At 37.7% G+C, this 27,160-nt stretch overlaps 1 protein-coding gene across 3 annotated transcripts in view; it reads left to right on the forward strand.

Moving 5' to 3' along the window:
- The window catches only part of PPP3CA (protein phosphatase 3 catalytic subunit alpha), a 304,076-nt gene that overhangs the window by 204,651 nt on the left and 72,265 nt on the right, over positions 1–27,160 (forward strand). For all 3 annotated transcript variants that reach the window (XM_045792535.2, XM_045792517.2, XM_045792526.2), the window contains one exon: positions 21,037–21,161. In XM_045792535.2, coding sequence (XP_045648491.1) covers positions 21,037–21,161 — 125 coding nt within the window. The remainder of the gene's footprint in view (positions 1–21,036; positions 21,162–27,160) is intronic.

Consider the following 27,160-nt stretch of genomic DNA (forward strand, 5'->3'; position numbering starts at 1 on the left):
TGTGATTAGAATGCCAGAAATGGATAACATTGTTTCCCTTAAATTTAATCATATGTTTTAAAGAAACATGTGTCTCCGGATAGAGACATAACCAGACTATAATTCCAGCTCTATGTACACTTCACTGAAATAGTCTAGGAACAGCAAGCTGTCTGCGTGATGATGTTGACATCATTTCTCTTTGTCCAGAATACAGTGTTTATGCTGCTCCCAGATTCATTTGACTTTTACTGAAAGTGACGTTAAAGAAAAAGGCAACTTGAATTTCTTTCTTCCCAAATTAGAATGCACGTTATAACATATTTTTTCACATTATTTGGAATCACATAGTTAATGCATCTTATCCAGATAAGAGTACACTGTTATCCAGAGAAGAGTACACTGGAAAGCGAAAGAAGAGGGGAAAGGAAATTGTCCTCAGTGTCTAGCAGTGCATGGTTAGTATTGTAAGTACCACTGAGGAGAGCTGTTCCAGTCTGCGAGCACATCCCTGTCATTAATGTGACCGGGTATCTGCGTGGGGCATGTATTTGTCTGCTGCGATCGACGTCTTGAAAAGGTAATATTTTGCAAAATGAGAATATCATGAAGTCATTAGTGCTGAATTCTGCCTACAGAACTCAGCCTAGATATACACTAAAATCAAAGTTAATTTAAAAAGTTAATTGCAAAGAGAAATATGGCATGAGTTCTACTTTGCTGAAGACAAATGAACATTTTTATAAGTCACCTCCTTCAGCAAACAGAGAGAATGAAGTTTGGATAATTATCAATTACCTTTTTTAAAACTGCTATGTAAATAAAGAAATAGGTTAGGATGGGAAATCCTGGTCAAAAAATATGTTAGTAAAATATTAAAGTACTATGCAAAATTCATTGGAAAATTAATGCAAGAGACATAATTTGTGGTAAAAAGCTAGACTTATATAATAATGTCACATTGCTAGAGGGCTTAAAAATACCATAAAAGGAAATGAAATTTTAAAGACTTTAAGGAATTAATTATATTGTCCTATATACATTAGTTATCTTTCCCAGTAGTAGGAGTTGTTGAAACAAACCTAAAATCAAAACTAGCAGAAAACAGAATGAAGTGTCTCAAAGGCTTTTATTTTATTTGATCAGTACTTATAGGACCAAAACAAACAAAAACCAAAAATCTGCTTTGGGTAGGGAATCCATTCCATTTCTGTGCAAAAACATTAGGACATTATTGAGGTTCAGCTTTCCTGGCATATACCTAACACTGTTTATACATTTGCCATATTCTTTGTAGGGATTAAGCGAAATATGACTGAGCTCCCACAATGAGCAGACGCAAAGCATTATATTGGATACTGTAGAGAACACAAAAAGGGTCTTTGTCCTCTAATTGCCTCATCAGATTTGGGATGTGTGAACACTGCTATACTAGGAATTAGGAGTCCTGGGCCTGACCCTGTCACTAACCAGTTAAATCTCCTTTACCAGGGCATCCAAATCTAAGACTGACTTTCCACCTTCACAAAATACCTTGACTGTGAAAAGCTTTCTTTAAAAATGGTTTTCATATGTCAGATATTCATATCATTTCATATCATTCATATCACTTCATTTCATTTCAATTTTCATGTCATATTATTTATAATATGAAATTACTAACCTATGTGGTTATTTAGCCTTATGTATATGTAACCTTTTACACAGGTAACCTTATAACTATGTGTAAAGTCGAGTATGTAACATTATATGTAACTATATAGAAATATGTATGTATTTAATGTGAGTATAGAATGCTTAGTAGGAAGAGCAAGCCTATATATACACTTACTCTATGTCAGATAGTGTGGGGGGTGACTAAAAACGTCACACAATAAGCCAGGGAGTAGATGTCTTCTCTCTGTTTAGTTCGTTGAGGTCAAGTTAGTTGTCCAAAAATGACGCACTCGATGGCAGTGAAGCTAAGATTCGAATCAAGGGCAGGTAAACGCTGGTGCTCACACAGCCGACCACAACCAAACACTCCTCAAAGGGGTTCGATGAGATGAGCCTGGAGAGGTGGGATGGAACCCGACTGTCACGAGAGGAAAGGGGATAGCGGTGTCATCATAGGAAATTTTGATTCTGCCCAGAGAAGTGTCATGGTAAAAGCAATGTTTTAAGATTAGTAAGACCTCAAATGAACAGAAATGGAAATACAGTTGGTCATTTATTAATGACCTGTTTTATGTAACACAGAATAATGAAGACAGAGTCCTTGCTGGTTTGAGTTTTTTTATTTGTTTTGTTTAGTGGTGGTTTTTTATTTGTTTATTTTTTTCGGAGTGATAGCTGTGAGTTATAAGGAGCTTCCCAAATTTATACCTGCCTACTCCCAGCCCATGGAGAGTAGTAAATTGCTCTTGTTCTCATGACACATTTAGATTAGAAGTAGAAAGGGAGGGGCAGCCTGGCATCGACTCATTAAAACTAATGTGGGATGATGAGCCTCCAAAAAGAATAAGACCAGAAACAAGGCAAAGAAAAAATAGCACAGAGGCAGGCACCTAACCCAGGGACAGGGGTGACTCAGCCTTTCCAGAGGGTTTCGGCCTTCCCCTGCTCGGAAGGCCTGGTCTTTGGTTTGGTTGGGTGGGGAAGGGCGTGTGGCAGTGAGGTGGTCCACAGAGTGCTATGGAAATGACAGGACTGCCAAAGGCATACCTGGGGGAGCACAGCCATGTTTCCGTGCCTTCTCACGCTGGCTGGGCATGAGGCGTGCCAACTGCACACCGTTCCTCAGCCTCTGAGACAACCAGCTTTGTGACTCCTTATTGAATGTGGTCTTAGCGTTGCGTTTCAAGGCATGATTTCAGTCAGATCATCCGTCCCTCCCTTCATCTTGCCTTTTTAATTGCTTTGGGATGAAATAATCTTACGATCAAAAAGTAATTTAGCAGTTGTCCTCCATTCTAGACAACGGCAGAAAATCCCCCTACCAAAAATCACCCCCTCTGCAGGGGGATTTTCTGCCAGCCTTTTTACTCCATGAAGTAAGTATTTATTGAGCCCCTCTTTTATGTAAATCCAGGCGCACCGTTTAAGGTAGACATTTCCTTACAGCTGATAAAAACAATATCATTTTTCACCAATTCTAAAATATACTCTTTTCCTATTTTACCTTCTCTGAAATTTGCCTGGGTCTTAGCATCACTGTTGGTCAAGCAATAGGCATGGTATACCTGTCATTGTCTGCTTGGGCTCAAACTCAGTTATAGCCGTTTATTTTATATCTGTGTTACGTGCAGTGCCGGAACTGCATGAGTTAAGTTTAATTGCTATTTACGGTGTCTTCAAAAATAATATTTGGCATTGAAACTAAGTGTTATTGTGTAGAGTGGCAGAGAAACATGGCAGTGAGGTACACACACATTTAATATAGAGAAGACAATATTCTTTAATTGGACAACTGTCTACGTTACCTATTTTCACACTAAGCAAAAACCATATGCTTTACAGGACCTGAGAAATGACGATTTCCATAAGCTGATGAAGTCCATCACATTTTCCTACCAACATAAAAGCAGAGGATTGCCTATCGTGCCCCAAACAGGAAAGTGCAGCAACAAAATCCTGGTTATAATACTGGAACATTCTTTATTGTTATTGTTTTTAAGATCGTATTTATTTATTTGAGACAGAGAGAGAGAGGGCGAGCGAGCGCACAAACAGGAGGAGCTGCAGGCAGAGGGAGAGGGAGGAACAGGATGTGGGGCTCGATTCGAGGACTCTGGGATCATGACCTGAGCTGAAGGCAGACGCTTAACCAGCTGAGCCACCCAGGTGCCCCTGGAGCAGACCTTTAAAATATACTGCATCTTGAACACTTTGGATAGCATAGACGATGTTACTTCATGAAAAAACATCCAAGATTCTGATATGAGAGAGGATTCTAATGAGTCAAACTCAATGAGAGGAAGGTTTAGAAATATGTTATTCAATATTTCTCTTATAAAGTATAAAATAAGCATTTTACATGGTAAGAAAACAATTCATTATTTGTTTAATTTAGTAATACGTAAAATACCAGTGTATCTTATGATCGGTAGGGTTTTAAGGTCACTGAAATATGGCAGTGACAGTCACAATGGAATGCTTTTTAGTCCTTAGCCTTGCAAGGTGATATATTATTAATCCAGTTGTACTGAGAGAACGGAAGCGACTCGTTCAAGATCTTAGGAAAGTAATAGCTGGTTAGTGGTAGCTGCCGCTTAAAGCAGGATTCAAACTGTTTGCCCAAAATAATTTTCCCCAAGTGAAGAGAATCCTTAACAAAAAGACGAAAATGAAGGGAGGACACAGGGACATAAGGAAGTAACCATAGCGACTTGGTGCCTCACACTTGACATAAATATTTCTTGCGTAGGTGAGCTCATTATACTGCCATTCTAGCCATTCCATTCTCCTTGTTTTCTTGTTAGCTATGAATCTTTGGTTTGTTTTGTTTTGTTTTGTTTTGTTTTATATACTGGACGGATAGGCTCCCTTTAAACTTTCGTTCATTTGCCTTTATTCTATCTTCCCCCAAACAGAGAAAACAAGCCTAATGTTTCATCCGTAAAAGCCACTCAAATACTTGAGAATGGTTAGTTATTATGTTGCCATCTATTTTTTTTTTTTTTCCTGGACGGAGCAGCCCCTGTTTTTCTTCTAAGCCATGTTTTCAAGGTCCAAAATAACGTTTGTCATATTCCTCTAGGGCATTTTCTTTTGTTGCAGGAGCTCAGAATGAGCTGTTGCATGAGAGTTTCAGCACAGAAGTGGCCCACGATGAATCTGCAGTCAGCTAAAACTTCCAGGACCCTTGCAAGGTCATGCTCATGAACCCAGGCTCCTCACAGTTGTTGTTGTTTTAAGAAAGATTTTTAAGTCCTCTCTCAGGGCATATATCCTAACACATCTGCACGTGGAGCGTGGTTCACTCTGAAGACACGTGCCGTGGGGGCAGAGAGGGCCGTCCACATGGCAGAGATGCGGTGACTGACATAACAGTCTTCCTGAGTAGCATGGGCCCCAGAGCGAGATGGTCTGGGTTCGAATTTCAGCTTTGTCACTTACCTGCTTGGGTGAGTTGCTGAAGCTTTCTCAAATCCCCGTCCGGAAAATGATGATATACAGTAGTACCTACCTCCTGTGGGTATTTCAGGATTAATAGAACTTAAGTATTTAAAATGCTTAGAAACACTGCTTGGCATATTTTAAGAGCTTAAAATGTTCATGTATGTGTGTTGTGTGTGTGTGTGTGTGTGTGTGTGTGTCTGTGTCTGTGTGTCTGTGTCGGTCAGTCAGTCAAATTCAAATAATTGAGTAATAAATCTAGTATATTAGTTTCCTAGGGCCGCCATAACAAAGTTCCACTAACTGAGCCCTTAAAACAACAGAAATTTATTGTCTCACAGTTCTGGAAGCTAGAAGACTGAAATCAGGATATTGGCAAGGCCATGTTTGTTCTGAAACCTCTCGGGGATATCCTTCCCTGCCTCTTCCAGCTTGTGGTAGCCCCAGGCCGGCCTTTGCTTATAGCGGCACGACGCCAGTCTCTGCCTCTGTCTTTACGTGGCCTCATGTCTTTGGGTCTAAGTTTTTCTCTTACAAGGACACCAGTCATAACTGGTCAAGGCCCATCCTAATGGGGTATGATCTCATGTTAACCTGGTTGCCTCTGCGAGAGACCCTATTTCCAAATAAAGTTCTATTCATAGGTATCAGGGGTTAGGACTTCAACATATCTTTTTGGGGGACATAATTCAACTCATAATATCTAATAATAGAGACGTTCAGAATGGAGGAACTGGATATCCAGGAGTCAGCAGGTGTCAACATTCGGGACCTGGGGAGATCTAAGAACGGGTGATGGTTTGAGAGAGTTCACCCAAGAATAGGCATTAGGGGTTTCTGTGAATAAGTAAGAGAGCCCAGACCAAGTCCCTGGGCGAAAGTAAGGGACCACAAGACTTCAAGTCCCTGTGGGCACAAATCTGGACCAAAATCCTAGAGGACCTACAATACTGAACAGGTTACTAAGATATAAGTTGTAAACCCAAAACTGCTGCTGCAAATCGTGTTTGCTTTTGGAAGTGCCTCTCCTCAGACATGGAGTAAATAGCATCTCACAGTCTGAAGTAGTCACATAGTTCTCACAGCCGTTACGGAAGCAGCATGGTAGATTTTGATCGCATGGCCAATTTCCAACACAGATAGATTGTGCTTGTGTAAGAGGTGTTTGAAGTCTCCTCGGGAAGAAAATGTGTTTATTTTCTGAGTGGAACACTTAACTAAGAATTTGCTCTGTATAGCCATTAGACATTGTCTGCTCTTGAGAGCTTTAGTGGTGGACAAGCAGGAGTTTGGTAGGTCTATAAAGTTTTTAAAGATTCTATGAAGAAAAGGTGCATCATACATGGAGGCTTATGATGATAATCCATGTGTTTGTACCATCAATATTTCCAGAGTAACCAGTCTTGATTTCCCCAAGAGAAGATCCTGACTGCAAGTAAGAAGCAATATGGCTGAAATACTAAGACACTCATCTCTTTTGTGTTTTCGTCAAAAAGTCTTTTGTAAATGCCATATTAATGACAAGTGTGGAAAGAGAAATATGGAAAGTGTGCTTAACGTAGAATTTTCTAATCCTTACAGGAATTGGAATCAACGAAGATTAGATCATCCCCTAAGTGGGTTTTTATATAGTTGTTTCGTTTCCAGTTTTCCGTGCCTTTCCAACACTTGATCTTTGTATGAAAACTGCTGCCATCTTCAGAGACATGAGTCATGGTACTTAAAATGTTTTCACCATATTTTAGACATCACAGGATACAGTAGGAGAAGAGTAGAGTCTTGGCACCCACAATTTTTTACATTCTAAGACTTGACCTTTCACAGTGGTTCATTACATGTTTAATTTAGCTCATGCACTAGGCTAGCAGATCCTTCACTGTCTGAATTTCATTTTGACTTCTTTCTTTTTTTAAGTACTGTGTGTATGTTCACCCGTATATCTGTGTGTGTGTATGTATGTAATATGTGTGTATATTTTTCTGTGAAAAAAAGAAGTCCATAAAAAGAGCCAGTTCCATTGGCAGTGAGAAGGGATGAGGTGGTGACTATAACCAGAAAGAAAGGCTTTGGATAAACTAGAGTGGATGTCATCTTCTTCAGGGATTTGGGTCTGTAATATAAATGAATCCATCATGTGTTCTGTGCAGATAGTAGGTAAAGTGAATATTAAACTATTTCAGTGAGTTGTCCAGTTCTTGCCAACATTGCTCAAATAAGGACTTAAAACTCTAGCAAAGGCTACTGAAATGATCTTTAAGGTAAACAGAAGTACAAGAATTTCAACGTTGTTTGTTTGTTTTTTTTTTTAAAGACAAACCCTTTTTTGTGTTTACCTGGAATACTTGTCCCATCCCCATTCCTTTTATATGACAGACTTCACCTTCTCCTACGAGCAAGTTGAAGTGGGCACACGACCCAGGACTGGCCCGTCAGACACAGGAACTGAGTCATGAGTGAGCAGGGGAAGTGCAGGGGGGCAGTTGTCCCATGGCTCAGTTGGGCTGGAATTGCTGGCAGCATGTGACTTGGAGGATACTTGGAGTAAGTCCAACTGGTAGGAACAAACAAGACCACTGTGCAGAGAAGCTGATGTGAGAGTGAAAGTTAGGGAGGTTTTGTATAAGCCCAGATCCATTTGTGCCTGAAACCAGTGCTCATGCTTAACCGCATATCATGGGGGAATAATATGCTTAATAACATTCGTGGCCTATAGGATCTTCAAGATCTTGGGAACAGATCCTTTGTGTGGCTTCAGATTCTGCGATATCACATTTTCTCACCTGCATGCAAACAAGCATTTACACTTCATTGTTATCTTTGAGGCTTTGATGAATTCTGATTCTCCACTTTAAGACACATTGGAACTCTTTACTTCATTTTAAGTACATTATATTTACAAACAGTGGAAACATTGTGTGCATCCGTTAATAATTCAGAAACCCATCCATGTTAAGTTACTTTAATAATGAATATCAGTTACAGGACTTTATAAGTGATGGGATATGAAAGTGTTGTAATAAAAATGTGCTAATCAACATAAATATTCTGATTTCTGTATAATCTATTCATATGTAATTTCTATTTTAAATATTCTGCAGTTATTTTGTTCTGATTCAGTCGTCTTGTGTGAAATGAGGTGAATAAGAAAGCAATGTCACCTTGCTTGCGCTTTGCATCTGTAGGTATAATGTTGGGACTATCACCCTTTACCTAGCATTAAATAAAAGAAGGCAAAATATTAGTGTAAGATATACAAAACTCTTTATCCAGACTGAAGCTAGTGATATTTTAACTTTGAAATATTATTGTAGTCACTTATTAAGGGGGAGGGTAGCTCCAATCAAGTGAAGCTGACGAGAGCCATGGTATTGTAGAGATAGGGAGCGGACCTATTGTCGAGTTACTGACCCGTGCCAGTTACCACATTATCAGCTTTAATCTGCACAGCCGCTGTGTCTGGTAGCTGCTACTGGCCTTATTGTACACATCAGGCACTCGAGGCTTAGAGAAGTAGAGTGACTTACCAGGGCTAAGATAGAGTCTTTCTCCTGCCCAAATTCCTTTCATGGCTCCTCTTTGGATGAAGTTCAGACTTCCTAACTTGCATGAAAACACCCTTGTTCTCTGGCCCGTGGTAATCTTACAGCTTCATCTCTTTTCATGGCCTACCTAGACTCCAAAGTCACAGATCTGCTTTCACTTCCTAAATTATGCCGCACGTTTTTCCTCTGCTGTGAACAATATTCCCTGCCCCTGGCTCGACCATTCTGTAACTAACTGCTCTTAATTATTCAGATTTCAGCTTAAGGACCACATCCTCCGGGAAACTTTACCAAGTTTACCATGCCTATGGCACTGTTCATTCATTCATTCGTTCATTCGTTGAATATTTATTGAGGATTCCGTAAGTACCAGGCACAGAACAGTGAACAAAGAAGAAGAAAAAATCTCTACCCTTGGAGCTGGTACCCTAGTGTTGTTACTTATTTAGTTCATTGTCCTTCTTACACGCTACCTTTATGAGAGCATTAGTTATGTCTAAATTCTGTTACGTTCTTAGGGTCTAACATAATGGGATATTGTAGGAATGTTGTAGGCATTTAGTGTTTACTGAATCAGGGCATACATGAGTGACTTCATTTATTATATAATTTTTAATGGTCACATAGAAGTATGAAAATATTCTAGTAGGCCCCTTTGATCTTTTCACATTGCCACCATTGTAACATCTGACTCGTTGTCTTGTGACTTAATTACTGTAATGAACCTCATCTTGAAAACAACCTGGCTTTCAATTTTTCCACACCATTGCATTTTCCCGAGAGTTTCCACATTTATCTTCTTAAATTACTGGGATTGTTGTCCTTCTTAAAACATCACATACAAGAATCCAAGACCCTTCATAATCTAATCTCACCTTTCTAATGTAATTTATCTCCTCTGTTTCACATATACCCTTCTGATCAATACTTTTCTTTTTTTCCTTTTTGCAGTCTATTTATTCTGGTTCATTTCCCCTTCTTACCTAAAGATCCCTTCCTCTTATTCTCAATTTATTACAAATTTTTATAAACACTACAGGTCACTTCCCTTTGGTTAGGTCTTCTTTGATACTGTCAACCGATCTTCATTTCCAGATTTCTGATTTTCAGTTAAGACTTCTATTTCGGTAATATTTATAAGCAAATTTTAAGCAACAGAATGTAGCACTCCACCCTCACCCCCAACACAACACCCACCCATACACACAAAGAAACCATGGAACTAACTCCAAGGAATAAAAATGGTAAAAGTAGACCTTATTGTTATAATGACTCCCAATACTCCTCATGCACCCTTTTGGCTCTTCAGAACATATTTGAAGCCAATACATGACCTCAGTCACACTGGTCTTTGCTTGCTCTTACTGTTAGCGAGGGAAAGGTCAAAAGGGGTCAGGATGACTTGGCACTGCAGAGAAGAAAATTACTTATTCATGGAACAGAAGGAAAGGATCATACTTGCCCTGCCAGGCACAGCACACATTGCAAGCCGCGTGTGTTTGGCTTCTTGCTACTTCCCAGGTAACATCTGTAGGACATAGAGAGTACAACTGATTTTATCCTGTCTCTAGTTCTGAGACATTTGAAATGTTAAGAAGCCTCTTGACTAGACCACTCCGGAAAGGTTTCAGCCATCTACATTTCACAAGTCTAGACGCCACAAAGCAAAGATCATGGTCAAAGGTCAGTGTTTTCTTACTGATGAAAGGTCAGATCAATAGCAGTTATGCCATTGGAAACCCCATCTGGTCCCTATTCACATGTGTAAGTCTTATATTCCAAGTATTCTCTGTGTTTCCTAAGAGAATTGATTGTTTTTATATTCCTTTACTATAAAATTACATCTTATTCTTGAATTATTTCATATTTATATAAACTTGTCTTTCCCATCATTGAAAGTGACTATTTTTATTTCTCCATAACATTTATCACATGGGAGGTATTTCATAACTACCTGCTAATTAAGACTGAATAAAATATCCTAGTTTATGTAGTCAGCTATTATTTGGGATTTTGGACAATTTGTCCACTCTGACATGTGAACTCTCTTATAAAGTATCAAAACATCACAGGAGAAATCCAGTGTTCTTTTGAAAAATGTAGTTCAATTTGTGACATGACTAATAACAAAGAGACATAATATTTTAAAATCAGCCTCATATGTATTAACAACACATAAAACTCTTGTTTAAAATACCTTAAATAATGAATATAGATGGTGGAAAGAGTTCTGGAAATTTAATAAAGCAGGTTTATAAGGAAATGTAACTTGAAGTTATATGATTTTATAAAATAAACTTTTCCCTAGTAAAAATCAGTTTAATAACTCACCAAACACATTATGAAAATTTTTCACTTTTCAGTTTTTTTATATTTTGTCAAGGCAAAGAGTTGATTTACAATCCTGATTGATCTTTTTAGCAATTCAAAGATATATAAGAAGCATTCATCATTTTTAATCAATGAAAAAGAAACTAAATTTGAAAATGATTACTAATGAATCCCAAGTTATGATGAGTTATTGGCAGTGGTTTTATGTTTTCCAGACACCTACATTAGGTTGCCATGAACCTTTAGTTTATATGCCATATACAACATGTTAGGCAAACATGATTTTTGTGTAATTTAATAGATATTCGAAAAATGGTGAAGAAACAAGAAACATAAGACATGATTCATGCTCAAATTGGTGACAAGTACATATATAAAGGTACAAAATATACAGTGACATGGATGCTTGACTTAAGTCAGTTTAGGACTGTGACCCCAATTTGTATTGATAGAGATAAACAAAATTTATGGTTGTATCACCGTGGAATATAATCAGCTCCACAAGAGGAATCTTCAATTGAATGGATATTAGTTCTAACATAGAAATTTGAAATTAATTAGTACAAGTTTCAAAATTTTTAAATTGATACCGTCTTTGGATAATGAACACAATCTCATACTTTCTTAATGTAATTTGAGATTTCAAAATAAAAAACATAAATAAGTATATGTAAAGTATTTTTAACTCGACATTTATTTTAGAGAAACTATATATCCTTCTGCCTCTGTTGGGACATTTGACAGATGGCAGAGAGGCAATGTAATGATTCGCTTATATAAATGTTTATGGGAGAACTAACTCTAAAACCCATATTTCTTGACCATAAGAGAGTGCTCAGAAGTTTCAAACTGGAGAGGGAAATACTCGGGTGCCATGAAGGCAACACTTTTCAACACCATTGTGTATGTGTGTGTTTTCTCAAGTACACTCTAAAGTTCTTGAGACCAAATTCCAAGTCTTTCATTTCTTTATTGTCCACAAATAAGAAATCATCAATCTTTGGTGGTACTTATTCATCCTTTTAATACAGTTTATTTAGTAAATATCATACATTTCAATGTTTTGTTTATTTTTTCAGATATTTTTAAAAGATCTTTAAAATTTTTTATATGAGAGAGAGAGAACATGGGGTGGGGAGTGTGTGCGGGTAGAGGACTCTGGGATCATGACCTGAGCCTGAACCGAAAGCAGACACTTAACCAAAAGACCCACGCAGCCACCTCTATTGTTCCAGATATTTAATGGAATAAATAATTCTGGAATATCTGAATTAAAGATAGATGAGGGGTTGACAGATTAAGGAAAACTAGGTAGAATTAAGAAATAGGCTCATTGCCTTTGTCAGAATTATTTTCTAGAGAATATTTTTTCTTAACTAATTTTCAAATGAATGTGTTCCAACATGTCTGAGTTGTTCATCTATTTTTAATAATCGGTCAATTAAAAATCAAAAATTCCATTTCCAAATATGCCTCATTTAACAAGTAAGCTTATATACTTTTACTGAAGAAATTTAATCCTTCTTTCTATTAAGTCATTTAAATATTATCTTTCAGGAATAGCACTTCCTAGCTTTGTTCATTTACTAGTAGGCATAAATAGAGCTGCCTACTTGAAAGTCAGTGCTAGATAAAAACCTCTTTACTGACAAGCCCGTTGTCTATAATTGCCAATCTAATGATGAATATATGGACTTTTAGAATTAAATTTCAGTAGCATGCTTTCCTTGTTTTTAAAATATTAGAAGCAAAATAATCTTTCAAATTGTCCAAATTTAAGGAGTATCATAACCATAATAAGAAATGACTCACTTATTCCCCACTTAGATTTTTCTTAACCAAATTTTCCAGAAATATAAGAAGAGTTGTTTTGTTTTATTTTGTTTATTAATCCATTTGGTTCAATACCTTCTATTCTTTCTAGTCACTATGTCACTTTCAGCTTTTAAAACATTACAACCATTACACAGCCATAAAACAGAGTGGTCTTGTAAATGAGCTTTGCTACAAAAGAAAATGAGACTAACTGGAAACTCACCATGGTGCCGCTACTCCCTAAAAGATGGGTAAGATCACGAAAGCCATTTGGAGAGACTTCCGCTCTTAGAAAATGGCAGTTGTGGAGCACGAAACCAAGTCTATTTGATTCCAGCCTCAACGGCTTTCAATATATGATAGCATAGATTTGGATAAAAAGTGGAAAAAATAGAACAACTTTTCGCATGTTTTATTTATGGCTGTGTTGAGTACCGATACTTAGATCATCTGTCTAAATCTGGCAAAACATTCACGATATTTCTTAGGCAGACGCCATGTGGAATAGCTGCCATGCCTATTTCATGTTGTGTCCGTACAGTCTGTGGGCCACAGCCTGCTAAGCTTTTTTTTCTCCCTTATGTTACTTTATTTAATTAAAGAAAACATAAAGAATAAGGTCTCATATGAAGCCCCCTACAGATGAGCATCTGAGACTTTATTCAAAGATTAAGTATCTTGTCCTAGTCACACAGGTGGCACGTTTTTAACAAAGTGAGATGGTGAAAGTGTAAGGAAAAGTAGTAAAAAAAAAGTATAGAATGTCAATGTACATGTAAAGGAGGAAGTTGGGAGAGCAAATTGGAAGAATCCACACATTGAATAGATAGTAAAGCTGATCCACGGAGATTGAATAATTAACTAAGAAGTCATAGTGCCTTGACTCGGGTCCATCAGGAGGAATACACATACAATCCAAAGAGCTAAGAAAAAGCAGTTATGAAACCAGGCAGTGTACTTAACCATCGCGCTCTACCGCCTCTTCTCAGGAATGAAATAACACATCCAGGAAAAAGCAAAAGGCCAGAACTGAGAGAATACTGTGACCACAGCTACCAAAGAGTTAAACAAAAACAAAAACAAAACCCACTCCAGAAGTATACAGATGGGAAGGAGCACTTCTAAGGCATAAATCTGTAACCCCCAGATCTGGTTATAGTAATGAAAGCCCATGTTTCAGGGTCTTAGAGGGAGTTCATTCGTTCTGAAAGCTGGGATCAGTATTTCGAAAAGTGAAGAGAACAATCATTCATTTACTAATAGTGTATCTAAGTATGTAAATCACCAAATTTATTTCTATTTGACCGAAGTTACATCAAGTCATAGTGTTCATCCAATACTCTTGATTCGTGACGACAGTGAAGGGCTTCGTGAACTTCATAAAGTAAAGAAATCCACATATCAGACAACCAGCCGATAGTTTCTGGGTCTGACCAAACTGGGACACATGAATAGAGTGATGACCAAATTTAATTAACCCTGTAAGTACTGTACATGCTTCTTATTGTTATTAGTCATTAGTGTCACAGCCATGACTGTGGCTTACATAATTCCATAACATTATTATGAATTTTTAGTAATTATGCATTTTGTTATAATATGGATTGATGCTGGAATGGAAAACTAGTGATAACAGTTGAAACAAATACATTCTTGTTTCATAAATTAAAATTCTTCCAGTAAACAAAATCTTGTAAGGCATTCAACCCAGGAAGGAAAAAAAAAAATCAAACAATAATTTTGATGGTGAGAACACTTATTTTTAGGACAAAAAAGTAAACATAAATTTCAATAATTTATTTTTCTATTGATTAGAGTACACTGTGTACATACCGTGGTGTTGTATTTGTTTGGTCCTTCGCTAACATAGCTTAAAAATGTAGACGATTCTAGTTTCTTTCCATCGGATTATAATTATAAACTGAGATTTAGTGGGGCGCCTGGGTGGCTCAGTCATTAAGCATCTGCCTTTGGCTCAGGGTGTGATCCCAGGGTCCTGGGATCGAGCCCCGCATCAGGCTCCTCTGCTGGGAGCCTGCTTCTTCCTCTCCCACTCCCCCTGCTTGTGTTCCCTCTCTCGCTGGCTGTCTCTCTCTCTGTCAAATAAATAAATAAAATCTTTAAAATAAATAAATAAATGAATAAATCAATAAATAAACTGAGATTTAGGGATTTAAGGGGCTTAGTACTGTATTGTTACTATTAGAATCTATAATATATTTCCCTTTTTTTAGTTGCCCTGTTGTATTTCTCATTGTCACTGGCAAACAGTTTATTTATCTTCATAAAACAGCATCTTAAATATAAAGTGTTTGAAATTATTGCTATTAATTTGCACTGGTGCTGTTATCACTTTGTGTTTAATTTCATAGCTTTATTTTTTTTTCTTTTAAAATTATTGAAATTTCATGGGGCGCCTGGGTGGCTCAGTCAGATAAGTGTCTGCCTTTGGCTCAAGTCATGATCTCAGGGTCCTGGGATGGAGCGCCACATGGAGCTCTGTGCTCAGCAGGGAGCCTGCTTCTCTTTCGCTCTGCCTCTTCTCTCTGCTTGTTCTCCCTCAAATAAATAAATAAAATCTTAAAAAAATAAATAAAATAAAATAATTGAAATTTCAGTATTTAGCAAATTTTGATTTTGGAGACTTGTCATTATTGTTTTTATACTATCAAAACCAGAATGCACTGGTTAAGAATTCATATTTTGTGTTTTATAAAGTACCTAAGGCATAATTAAACGTTTGACAAATAATATTTGCTATGGGGAAAATATTAATTATTTTGAAGTATACTTCTTTAGTGGATTAGACCCCTTTATTTTTTCTTGGTTAGTTTATTTTAAGGTTGATGAAGATTTTTGGAAATAAGTGAAGGCCATAATAAAGCTCACTTTTATTTCACTAATTGCCAGATTTCAGAAGCTTACACAGTCTGCTAATTAACTACGTATATTCAGGCCGGCTGGTTTGTACTTGAACTTATCATTCACGAAGGGTTACCTACTCCTGGATTATCAAGAGGGGGAAGCAGATATGTACTTATGGTTCCCACTGTATTTAACCCGTAGCAAAATCTCTACATGTAAGACCTTTCTCTGCAAAATTGTAAATTTTGGAAAAGAATTATGTTGTAGCTGACAGATTCAAAAATCAAACCAATAAGTTTAATAGATTAATCCCCTCATGCTGAGAATTCTACGTGTTAGTTCCTTAACATTAGAAATGTTATTGTCTTGGGAGAATGTGGCTATTACGGAAAAAATATTGGGTTGAAGTCAATTAAGCTGAAAGGACAGTGACACTCTAATGGTGAAAATTGCTGGGTGATTCAGTAATGTCTTTTCTAAAAGAGAAATTACAAACTTAGTTTAGTATGAACTGGAAAAACTTGTATAAGAAGTTATTCCTCTTCATGCAAGTCTTCCAAGATGATAAAAGCCAGTGTTTTGGAGGAACTGAAAGGTCTTTTTAGAAAACTAGCGAATCAAGAATCCAAAGCACTTGACTTCTAAATCATGGTATTGATGCAATATTGAAATGCTAGTCCGTTAAGAATCTATTTTCCCCCTGCAATTTATCGTTTGACAGGTCTTTTTGTTTGTTTGTTTATCTGGTTGTCTGTCTTTAAAAACTCACTCCTCTGTCCCCAAGCATTCTAATTTGCGTAAGCTTTCTTTAACCTGGAATGCTATGACATTATAGAAGTTTTGCTTAGTGTCAGTAAGAAGTTGACCCAATGATGCTCTTTGATAGATTTTTTTTTAATATTGGAAAGAAAACAAGACCAAATGTGCAAGTATGAGCATTAATTCAAAATTATTTTAAGTAGTTTTACATGAAAGTATATATTTTATGTTGTATTTGTTAATGTGACTCCTTTTCAGGATGACAGTTTTTGTCAAAGTCCTTTTCAAACTATCAACTGTATAGCAATTATACGGGAACCTCATCCTAGTGTGTTCAGTACTGTCTACTGTTTACATTTTTTAATGTTGTAATTTAATTGCCAATGTGAACTTAGAAACAATGGAATTCTTTGAAAAAATAATTAAATTATAATATGGATATACTTATTTGCTGATTCACTAAGTTAATTATGACACGTGTACCTAATTGTACGTGTAATATGCACGTGGTTCTTGTACCGAACACCCATCCCTTCTAAATAGAGTTACCAGCTTATCTCTAGTCAGGAGATGCAAGTCAAGGGCTTGGTCATGGTCATGGTTATCTTTCCAGCTTGTCCTCCTTCTGCCTGAGATGATTTTCTCAAGAGCCTGTTTGTCCTCCATCTGCTGGCCATTATCTTCTCTACTTAGCAGCGTGCTGGGTTTAGGGACTCTTAGACTTGCCCTGTGACTGATTCATTGTCCAGTTTGTAGATTACAAGAACTTACTCAGCTAACTACAAAGAGTCCCTTGTTACCGCTCCAGCTGTTTATTGCTCTTTCTCTTTAGCACTTCTTTGCTGTAATATACAGACAGTAAAGTCTTGAACTTGTTTAATGACTCCCTAACTGCTATGCTGACCACTAATCTCCAAATAATTCCTCCTTTGTGGTGGGTGGTTTTACACACACACACACGCACACACACGCACGTGCATGCACACACATGCAAACGCACAGACAGACATTTATATTTATATTTGTATGTACTTGAACCTCCCTCTAAGCCTGTGATTTCAAAGCTTAATTACTAGCTATCCAGAAATGATATTAGAAGTAAAAGGTATTCCCCTCCTTAAGAAATAAAGACATACCCTTTCTGTATGTTTTTTCAGTTTCCTACTTCGAAATTCTGTACTTTCCTTCCGGAGATTTAGATCAGAAGTTCGTACCACACATGTGTGAGAATCACTTCCAATAAAGCTTCATTTGTGATGTGTGAGAGTCATTGTGGGCAGGGAAGCAATATTAAAAGGCAATTACTTAAAAGTAATTGTTTGCTTAAGTATTACGTAGCACTTGTATTTCCTGATAGAAGATGAGAGAAAAGTAATAAACATGGAAGCATCACGGGAAGTTGGTCACTCTTTCACCATTTGGCTGTGCTGAGAATATTAGAATAGCCACATTCAAAATCAGTCAATCACCCATTTAGGGAAAGAACCAAGAAGATAATGACACCTTCTCACCAAATAGATTTAGCTGCTTAGTATACCTGAGCAGTATAAAAACTAATGGAGTCCTTACTTCTCCAGTATAAAAAAAAGTAGGACCACAGCTCATAGGGAAAATAACCATCAGGTTGTGGTACATCAGGTTACTCGTGGGTAAGGGTATCAATGGTCCAGAAAAAAAAAAAAAACCCTTTATGTTTTATTTCATCATCTTTGATGTGTTCATTTTATTAATGCCATAACTCTCTACATTTCTGATGGAAATATGTACAATTTTCCTAATAATCTATTGAAGACATAATATATATTTTGGGGGAATGTTTAGCCAGGTAAATGGATATTTTCATAGAGAGTAGGAGTGCTTTTATTACATGTATTGTGTTTCTATATTTTTGAAGCCTTTTCAATGTAATAGGCCTTTTGGTGCTGGCCCCTAGTTGAGCACTCTGTCCACCAGCAGTGTTCCATTGGGAATGAGAAGCAAATAATGGGAACCTATGGGAATGTGGGAAACAGGGCTATGTCGATGACGAAAGACCTTGCCTTGAAAATAAAACGGAACTTGTCAAAGCCTGGTTGTTTTGAAAGTGCTGTTAAAACCAAATGATGTTGACGATGAAAGGACCGAACTTGGTGGAGAATTGGAGACTGTGAGCAAACAAGAAGACAGCTTGCCTCATTAGCTGGCGTTTTTATACTGTTCAGGTATACCTAAGAGGATGGAAGGTGGGAGCCACAGGAGGGAAAGCTACCTGGCTGTACCTTTCACTTACCATCACGTAGCGGTAACCTTCCCTCTGCGTGGTGCCATGGCCCCACCCAATATCCTCTTGGGTGTAGCAGTCACTTTCATCGTGAAGTTTGGTATCAAAATAGTGAATGTTCCCAAATATTTGGGATAAGTCTTTTATCTTAAAACTGAAATGCACAAGACATAAGCAATAACTACATTCAAACACCCAAAGAAATTTTGTTCTTTGTTATCATTTTTCTTAGGTTCATCTCTTTCTCCTAGATTCGATCAAACAATCCCTTCAGTATTATCCTTTCCCATAACAGGAACTCCTACTCTCACAGCAACCTGGAATTAACACTGAAAGAAGTTGCCTTTCAAACATGTATCTCTCCCACATACAATCCCTCTGAGGGGAACCACACAAGCATGCAGAATGAGGGCTGAGGTGTGCCCACAAAAGCTCAGAAGTGTAGGTCTGTTCAGTCTTCCTGACTAGATAATACTCATCTAAGAGCTGGTTACAAATCTGTATCTCCGGAGACTCCGACTCAGGGCCCAGGGGTCTAGTTTCCAAACCTGTCCATGTGTTTCTGATGTAGAACCAGGTAGGGGAGCCACCATCAGATGCTTGGAGGTCGCACATTCAACCCCAGTCTTGCTGCACGCTGTTTTGAAATCTGTGACTCAAAGGCTTAAAACGAGCATCTCAGACAAGTTGAAGGCTTTTGGCTTGCACCAGAGCCAACTCTACAGACCTGTCATCCAACTCTGTCAATCCCAAGGGCATCTCAAAATCCCTGACTTCTCAGTTAATGGATTTCCAAATGAAGCACAGCGCAGGCTCAGTGGAAGAATCCTCGGGGAGCACATGTTTCCCACCTGCCTACTGGATGGGACGTGCCGTTCTCACCACTGGGGCTGCAGCGACCAAGTCTGACAAGTTATACAACCTCACAGAGGTTGTATTTCAATGGGAAAGATCAGGGAAGAAACGGCATGCAAATTACTAAGCTAGGTAATTCCTGATAGTGTTAAGTAGTATGAAGAAAGTAAAACAAATTAATAGGACGAAGAATGATTTTGGAGAGAGGCGGCTCCTTTATATAGAGTGCTCAAGAAAGACCCCTTTGCACCTGTGACTGGTGGGTGAAAAAGAGTCAGCCTGTGGAAATCCAAGGAAGAAAAAAAACTTGGGTTATTTAAGACAACAAAAACCCTCATCTAGTGAACAAGAGGGGGGAGAGGGAATGACATGGAGGTGGACTAAAATGGTTTTATCTTAAATGCATTGCAGCATAGAATGATAGCGTGCTTTGGCCTCCTAAGTTTCCTATTTGTTGATACATTCAGTCCATGAGCCCCTTAATGTTGGAGAAACAAACACGTCATATTCATCACTTAAGCATAAAATTATTTTAAAATAGTAAATACATATACATAGGTAAAACATATAAAATATCAAAGATATTATAACATCACAGTTGGCAGCAAAAGCTTTGAATTAGGCAGATCTGAATTTAAACCCCGGGTCATCCATATAGAACAGTGATCTTGCTTAGCCATATAATCTGTCTTAGCTACACTATTTCTTCATCTGTATAATGAAGATTATATATATATTTATATATTAGGGCTTTGGAAGTAGTAAATGAAATGATAAGTACTGAATAAGTGGTTTCTAAAAAAAGAGGCTGCATAGTTCTTTCAAGAATTTTGGTTTTAAAAGAGAAGGTGAGAAAGTTAAGAAATAGTATTTCCCAGTGATTTTTGGTACTATTTTACAGGGTTTTTTTTTAATTTCATATTTTTTGTCATTTTAACATCTGATATTATAAAAATGTTCTTTTATAATTTAAATTTAAAATGGAGGTTTTTTTCTCTTTCCTAGTGGTACATAAACTCATGATGTGTTTTATAATTGATGGCATTTTAGATTCAATGAAATACAGTTTTTATGACATCTATCAACTTTCTTTTTCTTCAGGAGGTAATAGAGGGTAGAATTTATTTATTCAGACCTCAGTTATGTAGAGATAATTCCAAATTTCTGAACCTCTCGTTGCCGTATCTCTTATCTGTAAAGGGAAAACTCACCCCATGACATTGTTAGTATTAAATCAGAAAATGTGCATATATTTCTTAGCACAGGGTGTGGTGTAACATGGTTGAATGCACAGCAATGCTAGTCATTATTATCTTTATTTTTACAGTTAATCTGTGAATTGGTAGATTTGGGTGCTAGAGCCATGTCCGCCATTAATTAACTTTGAAATCTCTGTCTCACTATCCTGTTTTGCAAAACAATGTTTCGGCTAAGATGAGCTCTAAATTCCTTCTGGCTCTAAAATTTTGTAATTTGTAATCTAATTCAGAATCATAATGTGACCATAAAATGAATTTTCTTTATTTCTTTCAGTTTGTGGGGACATCCATGGACAATTCTTTGACTTGATGAAGCTTTTTGAAGTGGGGGGATCTCCTGCCAACACTCGCTACCTCTTCTTGGGGGACTATGTTGACAGAGGGTACTTCAGTATCGAAGTAAGTCCGCAGCATTTCTTAGCTACTCGGGAATGGATCAACAATATCTTGGCAAACCACAAGTGGTAAATGTTACTGTCTTAAGGAAATTCGTAGTCTATAATAGAACTTTAATACACTCAATTCTTCGGGTATTGTGTATTCTATTTTCAGTTGATTCCCATATGCTTTTTAATACATACAGATGCCAAGGAAATGGCTATTATTAAGATTGGCCTTTTATACCTTTTATATATTTGCACCTTTGCAAAAATTACATCATATTTTTACATTAGATAATTCTTTTTCCTGTTGACAGAACTAAACAAAGTTTTTTTTAAATAAGCAGGAATGTGTTCACATGGCTATGCCTTATAATTGTGAGGCAGTAACTATCTTTGTAAATTGATAGCCAGGTGCATGTGTGTCTGTGTCCGTGTCCGTGTTTTTGCGTGTGAGTATGTGTGAGTACACTTACAGCTGCTGTGCTTGTCTTTTTTGGCACCTGTCATCTAACTAGGGCAATTTGTCAAACTCATTAATTAAAACAAAACAGATAACCTTTGGTAGAGGTTCTTCCTCAGCCTCCCACCTGCATCTGCTTCAGGTAAGTAGAAATTACATTCAGAATAAAGGCAAAGACCTCACTTCATTCACTCGTTTGTTTTTCCTGGTGCTTAACATGGTGGCTCAAACATAGAAAGCGTTCATCAGATACTTATTAAAAGAAATGATTTGATGGGACACCTGGGTGGTTCAGTTGGTTGGGAGCCTGACTCCTGATTTCAGCTTGGGTCATGGTCTCAGGGCCCTGAGATCAAGGCCTGCGTTGGGCTCCACCCTCAGTGGGGAGCCTGATTGAGGATTCTCTCTCCTCCCTCTGCCTCTTCCCCCACCCCCTCCCCACTTATGTGCATGCATGTGCTCTCCGTGTCTCTCTCTCTAATAAATAAATAAATCTTAAAAAAAAGAAATGATTTGAAACAAGAATGAGTGTTAAAGAAGCAGAGCTCATGCTATATATAGTACCTGACATCATATGTGTTTCAGAAAAAAAGCGTTTAAAAGGAAAAAAATTATTCTTAATTAAGAGAGAAGTCAACTTTATTAAAGTTTCACACCAACATCATATATTCATAATAATCATATAAAAAAGATTCTAGGTTTTTAAATTTTCATCATTTTATTTACTGTAGGAATATTTAATGTTGAAGAACATACCAGTCTTTAAACAGCTTTTGTTTTTAAAACTCATACCATTTTTTTTTTGGTTATTCAATCTACCTTCAGTTGTTGAGTCTATATATAGAGAGAGAAACTATAATCATTGGCTATATATGTTATAAATATATATATAATATTTTCATCAATATATTAAGCCTTTCTGTATCCAAGGACCATACATTTCTTAATTATTCTTGATGATGAGGGAAGGAGGGATAGGTTTGGTATATAAATCCAAAAAGAGAAAGTAAATTTTTGGTGTTTCTTTGACTTAGTAGACTTAGTAGTACTGTATTATTGAACACATAAAATATATATGCACTATGATCAGAATTATAGAGAATCTGAAGAAATGTGTAGCCTTGCTGTCTAGAAAACTAAATCTATGTGGGAAAATATGACTATAAAAAGTTACATAGAATCAAAAGCCTAGAATAGGTGGTCATCCAGGATTCAATGAGTTGAATTATTAAAGCCTTGTGATAAAAGAAGTACAGAAAATGATTGCCATTGCAATATAGAAAAGTGGAGCAATTTTGAGAGCAGACATTACTGGAGAACCCTAAATCAAAGAAGTGAGATTAACTAGGAAGAAAATTGAAGCAAGAAAAGTACAGGGGAAGAAATGAGTAAATTCCATAAATCTCGTTCATAGGCTAACTTGACCAACTCGGTAGGGAAGGGCAATTGAATGCAAATTTTCTAAGACCTTTATATCCATTAGGGCTGATATCTGCCAAGACGAGATAACAACAAACTTGTTACATGGCGGTTTGAACAAGATAGAAGTTGATTTCTCTCTCCAGTAGAAGCTCACAGATAGGACTGCCCAGCTGGTGTGTCTCAGCACAGCGCCGGGGCCCACGCTCTTTCTACCTGGTTGCTCTGATGGATATGGGACGCGTGGGCTCATTCCAAAGCTGCCTTGTGACCCAAGACAGCTATACCAGCTTCAACCATCATGTCCCCTATTGCATTCGGCTAGAAGGAAAAGGAAAAAGAGAAGGGCATGTCCTCTCATTTATGCATGTTTCCTAGAAGTGGCACCATGACTTCAACTTGCATCCTATAGGCCAGAACTTGTTGCTGTGGCCATAGGTGATTTCAATATGTAGCCAGGTCGATAAAATACTGCAACAGGCAGAAAACAGAAATGGGGTGTAAAACGTTTCTTCTACTTTCCTTAAATGATGATTGTGTGGAATCTAAGTAAATACTTCAGAAAATCATTTGAGTGACTCTTAAATTCACCTTATTCATTTAACATGCAAAGTGCTTCTCTGTAAGATTCTGAGGATGAACGAAACAGGTGTGCTACTTTCCTTGAAGCTCACCTTCTTAGGAAGGCCCAAGACTCTCCTATTGGGAGTGATTATTTATTGGCCAAAAGATGGAGTGCTATGTTGGAAATTTTTTTTTAATGGCGTAATTTTTGTGATTTTTAATAACTGAATTTGCCATCTTTTAAATCTAATCAAAGAAATAACACTATTTCCTATTAATTTACCAAAAAAGATAAAGCACTAAGTCATGTGCTCCTTGAGTAACAGTGGACACATTTGGACTCCTTTGTCTCACCAGCTCCATCTTCAGATAATATTATTTCTTAATCTGGTTGGTGTTTATTTACCTTTGGATTTTTACTTCCAGAGTTGAGACTTCTGAATCTCTGGCTTCAAATTACTCGAAATTTCCTAAATTTTCCCTAATTAGGAGCTTTTTAGAACTCTATTTCCTTAAATTAAAGAACTCGAGGAGCAATTATCACTAACTTGCTCTTCAACAGATTTCTTTTTCGTCTACAATTAATTTAGATATTTGAACTATGAAAGTTGCAATATTTTGTGTCAAATGCATCTTTTGAAATCCAAGCAAAGGATCAAAGATTGAACCCAGATGTGGATGACATAGCAAATGGATCAGGACATTTGAAAGTTCTCCGATGCATATATCAGAGTTCCCATCTTCACAAATAGCTCTTTAATTAAACTCTAAGTGTCTCCCGAGTACGCTCCAGGGACTTGCCACATGAATACGGAAATAACAAAAACGTGAAGGCCTCATCTATGAAAATGATCCATTTTGATTAGGCTGTGACCTTTGAGGGGCTTTGGGATGGCTCAGTGATATCATCATGTTTAAAATAGAACAGACGTTTCTATAAAATATATTTACCGAGAGTACTCTGGGGCTGTTAATTGTGGATTAAGGAAGCTTACATTGTTTGCATGCTGAAATGCTATTGTTTGCCTGGCATACGTGATCTCATTTATTCCTCATGGTTCTGCAAGGAACACGCCAATGTCTTCTTTTTGTGCGTGTGAAAACCAAAGCTCAGAGAAACTCACACACATAGGAAATGACAGTGCTGGGCTTCGAAGTCTGCGTTCTTTCCACTCCACCCCATGCCTTGGCCATGTTCACGAAGCGAACCACAAAAAATGCGCACATCAGTGATGCAGAAATGGATGCACACTTTCATATTCGCTCATGCATGTGCAAACATGCACACACAGCCCTCTCCCCCCCGCCGAATCTGAAGGTCCAGAATTGAACATAAAATATTCTCTTTGAGTGAGATACTGTCGGTTTAAGAGAATTCCCTTTCCAGCGTGGACTGTCCTAACAGCTTTCAAAAGGTTCTTGATTCCTCTCAATAATTCAGGGCTCCCCTGCAGGTATTTCTTCTTTGGCTGTCCTCTGGGCAAAGAGGAACCACTTATGTTTAATTTTACCAAATCAGCTTTGAAGAGTAGGTTCAGATTTCATACGGTCTCTGCTGGGTAGTATTTCCAGGAAGTAGGTAATGTGCTGTGGGCAGTACACGGAGTTCATTTTCTGCACCCCTCCCCACCCCTTCCCACCACCTTCTCCTTCTGCCAAGATTAGAAATCATTCCCCACAAAATTAGCCCAAATAAAACAAGCAGGCTTTTGAGTAGTGATGAAAGAGGTAATTTTGTTTGGAGTAATAATTTGTCTCACACCAAATACCATCCTCTTTCTGATGATTGCATTATGCTACCTAATCTCTTTGATCAAGCATACGTGTATATAGGGGTGCACGTCTGAGTGCATCCCTCCGAGAATGCAGAGAAAAACAGAATTGCAGACGGAGGCATGCCCAGCTGTTTCCTTCTAGTCACTTGCTCACGTTCTTTTTCTAGCCAGTCTGCACCATGCAGCCTGGCAACGAGCTTAGCCGTGAGCCAGCGTCTCCCCGTGCTGCTTCCATACAGGTCTCAGCCCAGGCCTCGAACACATTGAAGCATGAAGAGTTGTTGTGTTTCTTTGGTGTGAACTCACGGAGTAAAACGAACCACAGCAAGTCAGGCAACGTTCCGTGCTTCTGCCTGAGAATAACAAGCAAAGGGAACAGCAAGCGATGTTAGGTGACAGAGTAATGCCTCAGACAGGACGAAGAAATTGTCTGCTGTCTCCCCGCCACCGATGGTCTTTGTAGTGCATTGCTCTTGCTCCGCTGCTTGTCTGCTGCTTGTCAGACCAGGCAGGCAATGTCTGAGAGGAGCTGCATTTGACATTTCGGGAGTTTGGATCTTTTCCCAACCAGTGTACATCCTTCGCTTAATTGTCCCGTGACTGAGAGACGTCCCTTTTGATTGGAATGTATCACAGCTTGGAGAGTTATTTTGGAAGGCTGGTTGATGTATATCTGAAGCTGTGTATTTGCTTTTTAACTTTCTCCCTCTTTCACATCTTTCTTTACTCTCCGATGCAAATTTTCGAGAATACTCATCATCACTATTATCAGTGAACCAATTAAACTAATGAAGAAAACGATATCCTTCACAAAATGATATACTTAGTGCTGCTTCGTTGGGGAAGATTGATAAATAGGAGAAAACCATGTTTATGATGGAAATTAATAAAAATATAGAGGATGCTCAGTTGTTCATATTTTAAAAGTAATTTTAAGTTGTAACTATTTAATTATTTCGAGGAACCCTGGAAAGACCGTCAAGGTCCGGTTGAAGGTCATTAGCACAAGGAATTTACATCTAGCCATGCGAAAGACCAATGTAACATGCCTCTCTGTTTCCCCCTTAACCAATTAATTCAGTGAACATTTTGTTCAAATTAGCCATCTCCTACCACGTAGATGAAAATAACCGATTATTTAACTAATTTGCATTTCATTGCTTATTAATTGTGATAATTTTTTTATAAGAGACTTTCCTTTTTAAAAATAATGTCAGGTTATGATTTCATTTCAGATCGACAGGGCTCCAGAATGTTAGAACTTGAGATGGCAGAACAGTTGCCAGCAAGACAGTGTTGTACTTGGCAGCTGTCTCCCACCAGATGTTGAGGGTGAAGGCTGGCAGGGCTCCACTCTCCAGGCCACTCTTGCCCTTTCATTTACCATGCCACTTCTTCCATATTGGCTGCATTTGTGGTTTTATTCAGCATTTGGGAAGATATTTTATTCTTGCCACAGGGGAGAAGGAAATAAAATGTGAAAACAGGACTCTTATTTTGAGGGTTTGCTGAGCCAAGAATTGGGAAATTGAGTTACGTTTTCTTTCTCTCTTTCTTTTTCCTTCTCCTTTTCTTTTCTTTCTTTCCTACCCTCCTTGTCTCCCTTCGGTGTTCCTGTCTTCCTCCTCATTTATAGGAAAAAGAGCTAGTATTTCTTAAACTCCCACTATATACTAGGTGCTTTATATCCATTAAATAACAAGGATATTAAATGTGTATTGAATCATTAAAAAGGTAAGTACGTATGAAAAGCAGATCATAAAATATTTCTGTATCACCCTTTGAGGTTTCACTTAC

Source organism: Ursus americanus, chromosome 8 (genome assembly GCF_024610735.1).
Source record: "Ursus americanus isolate L20-20 chromosome 8, mUrsAme1.1.p, whole genome shotgun sequence".
Taxonomy (NCBI): domain Eukaryota; kingdom Metazoa; phylum Chordata; class Mammalia; order Carnivora; family Ursidae; genus Ursus; species Ursus americanus.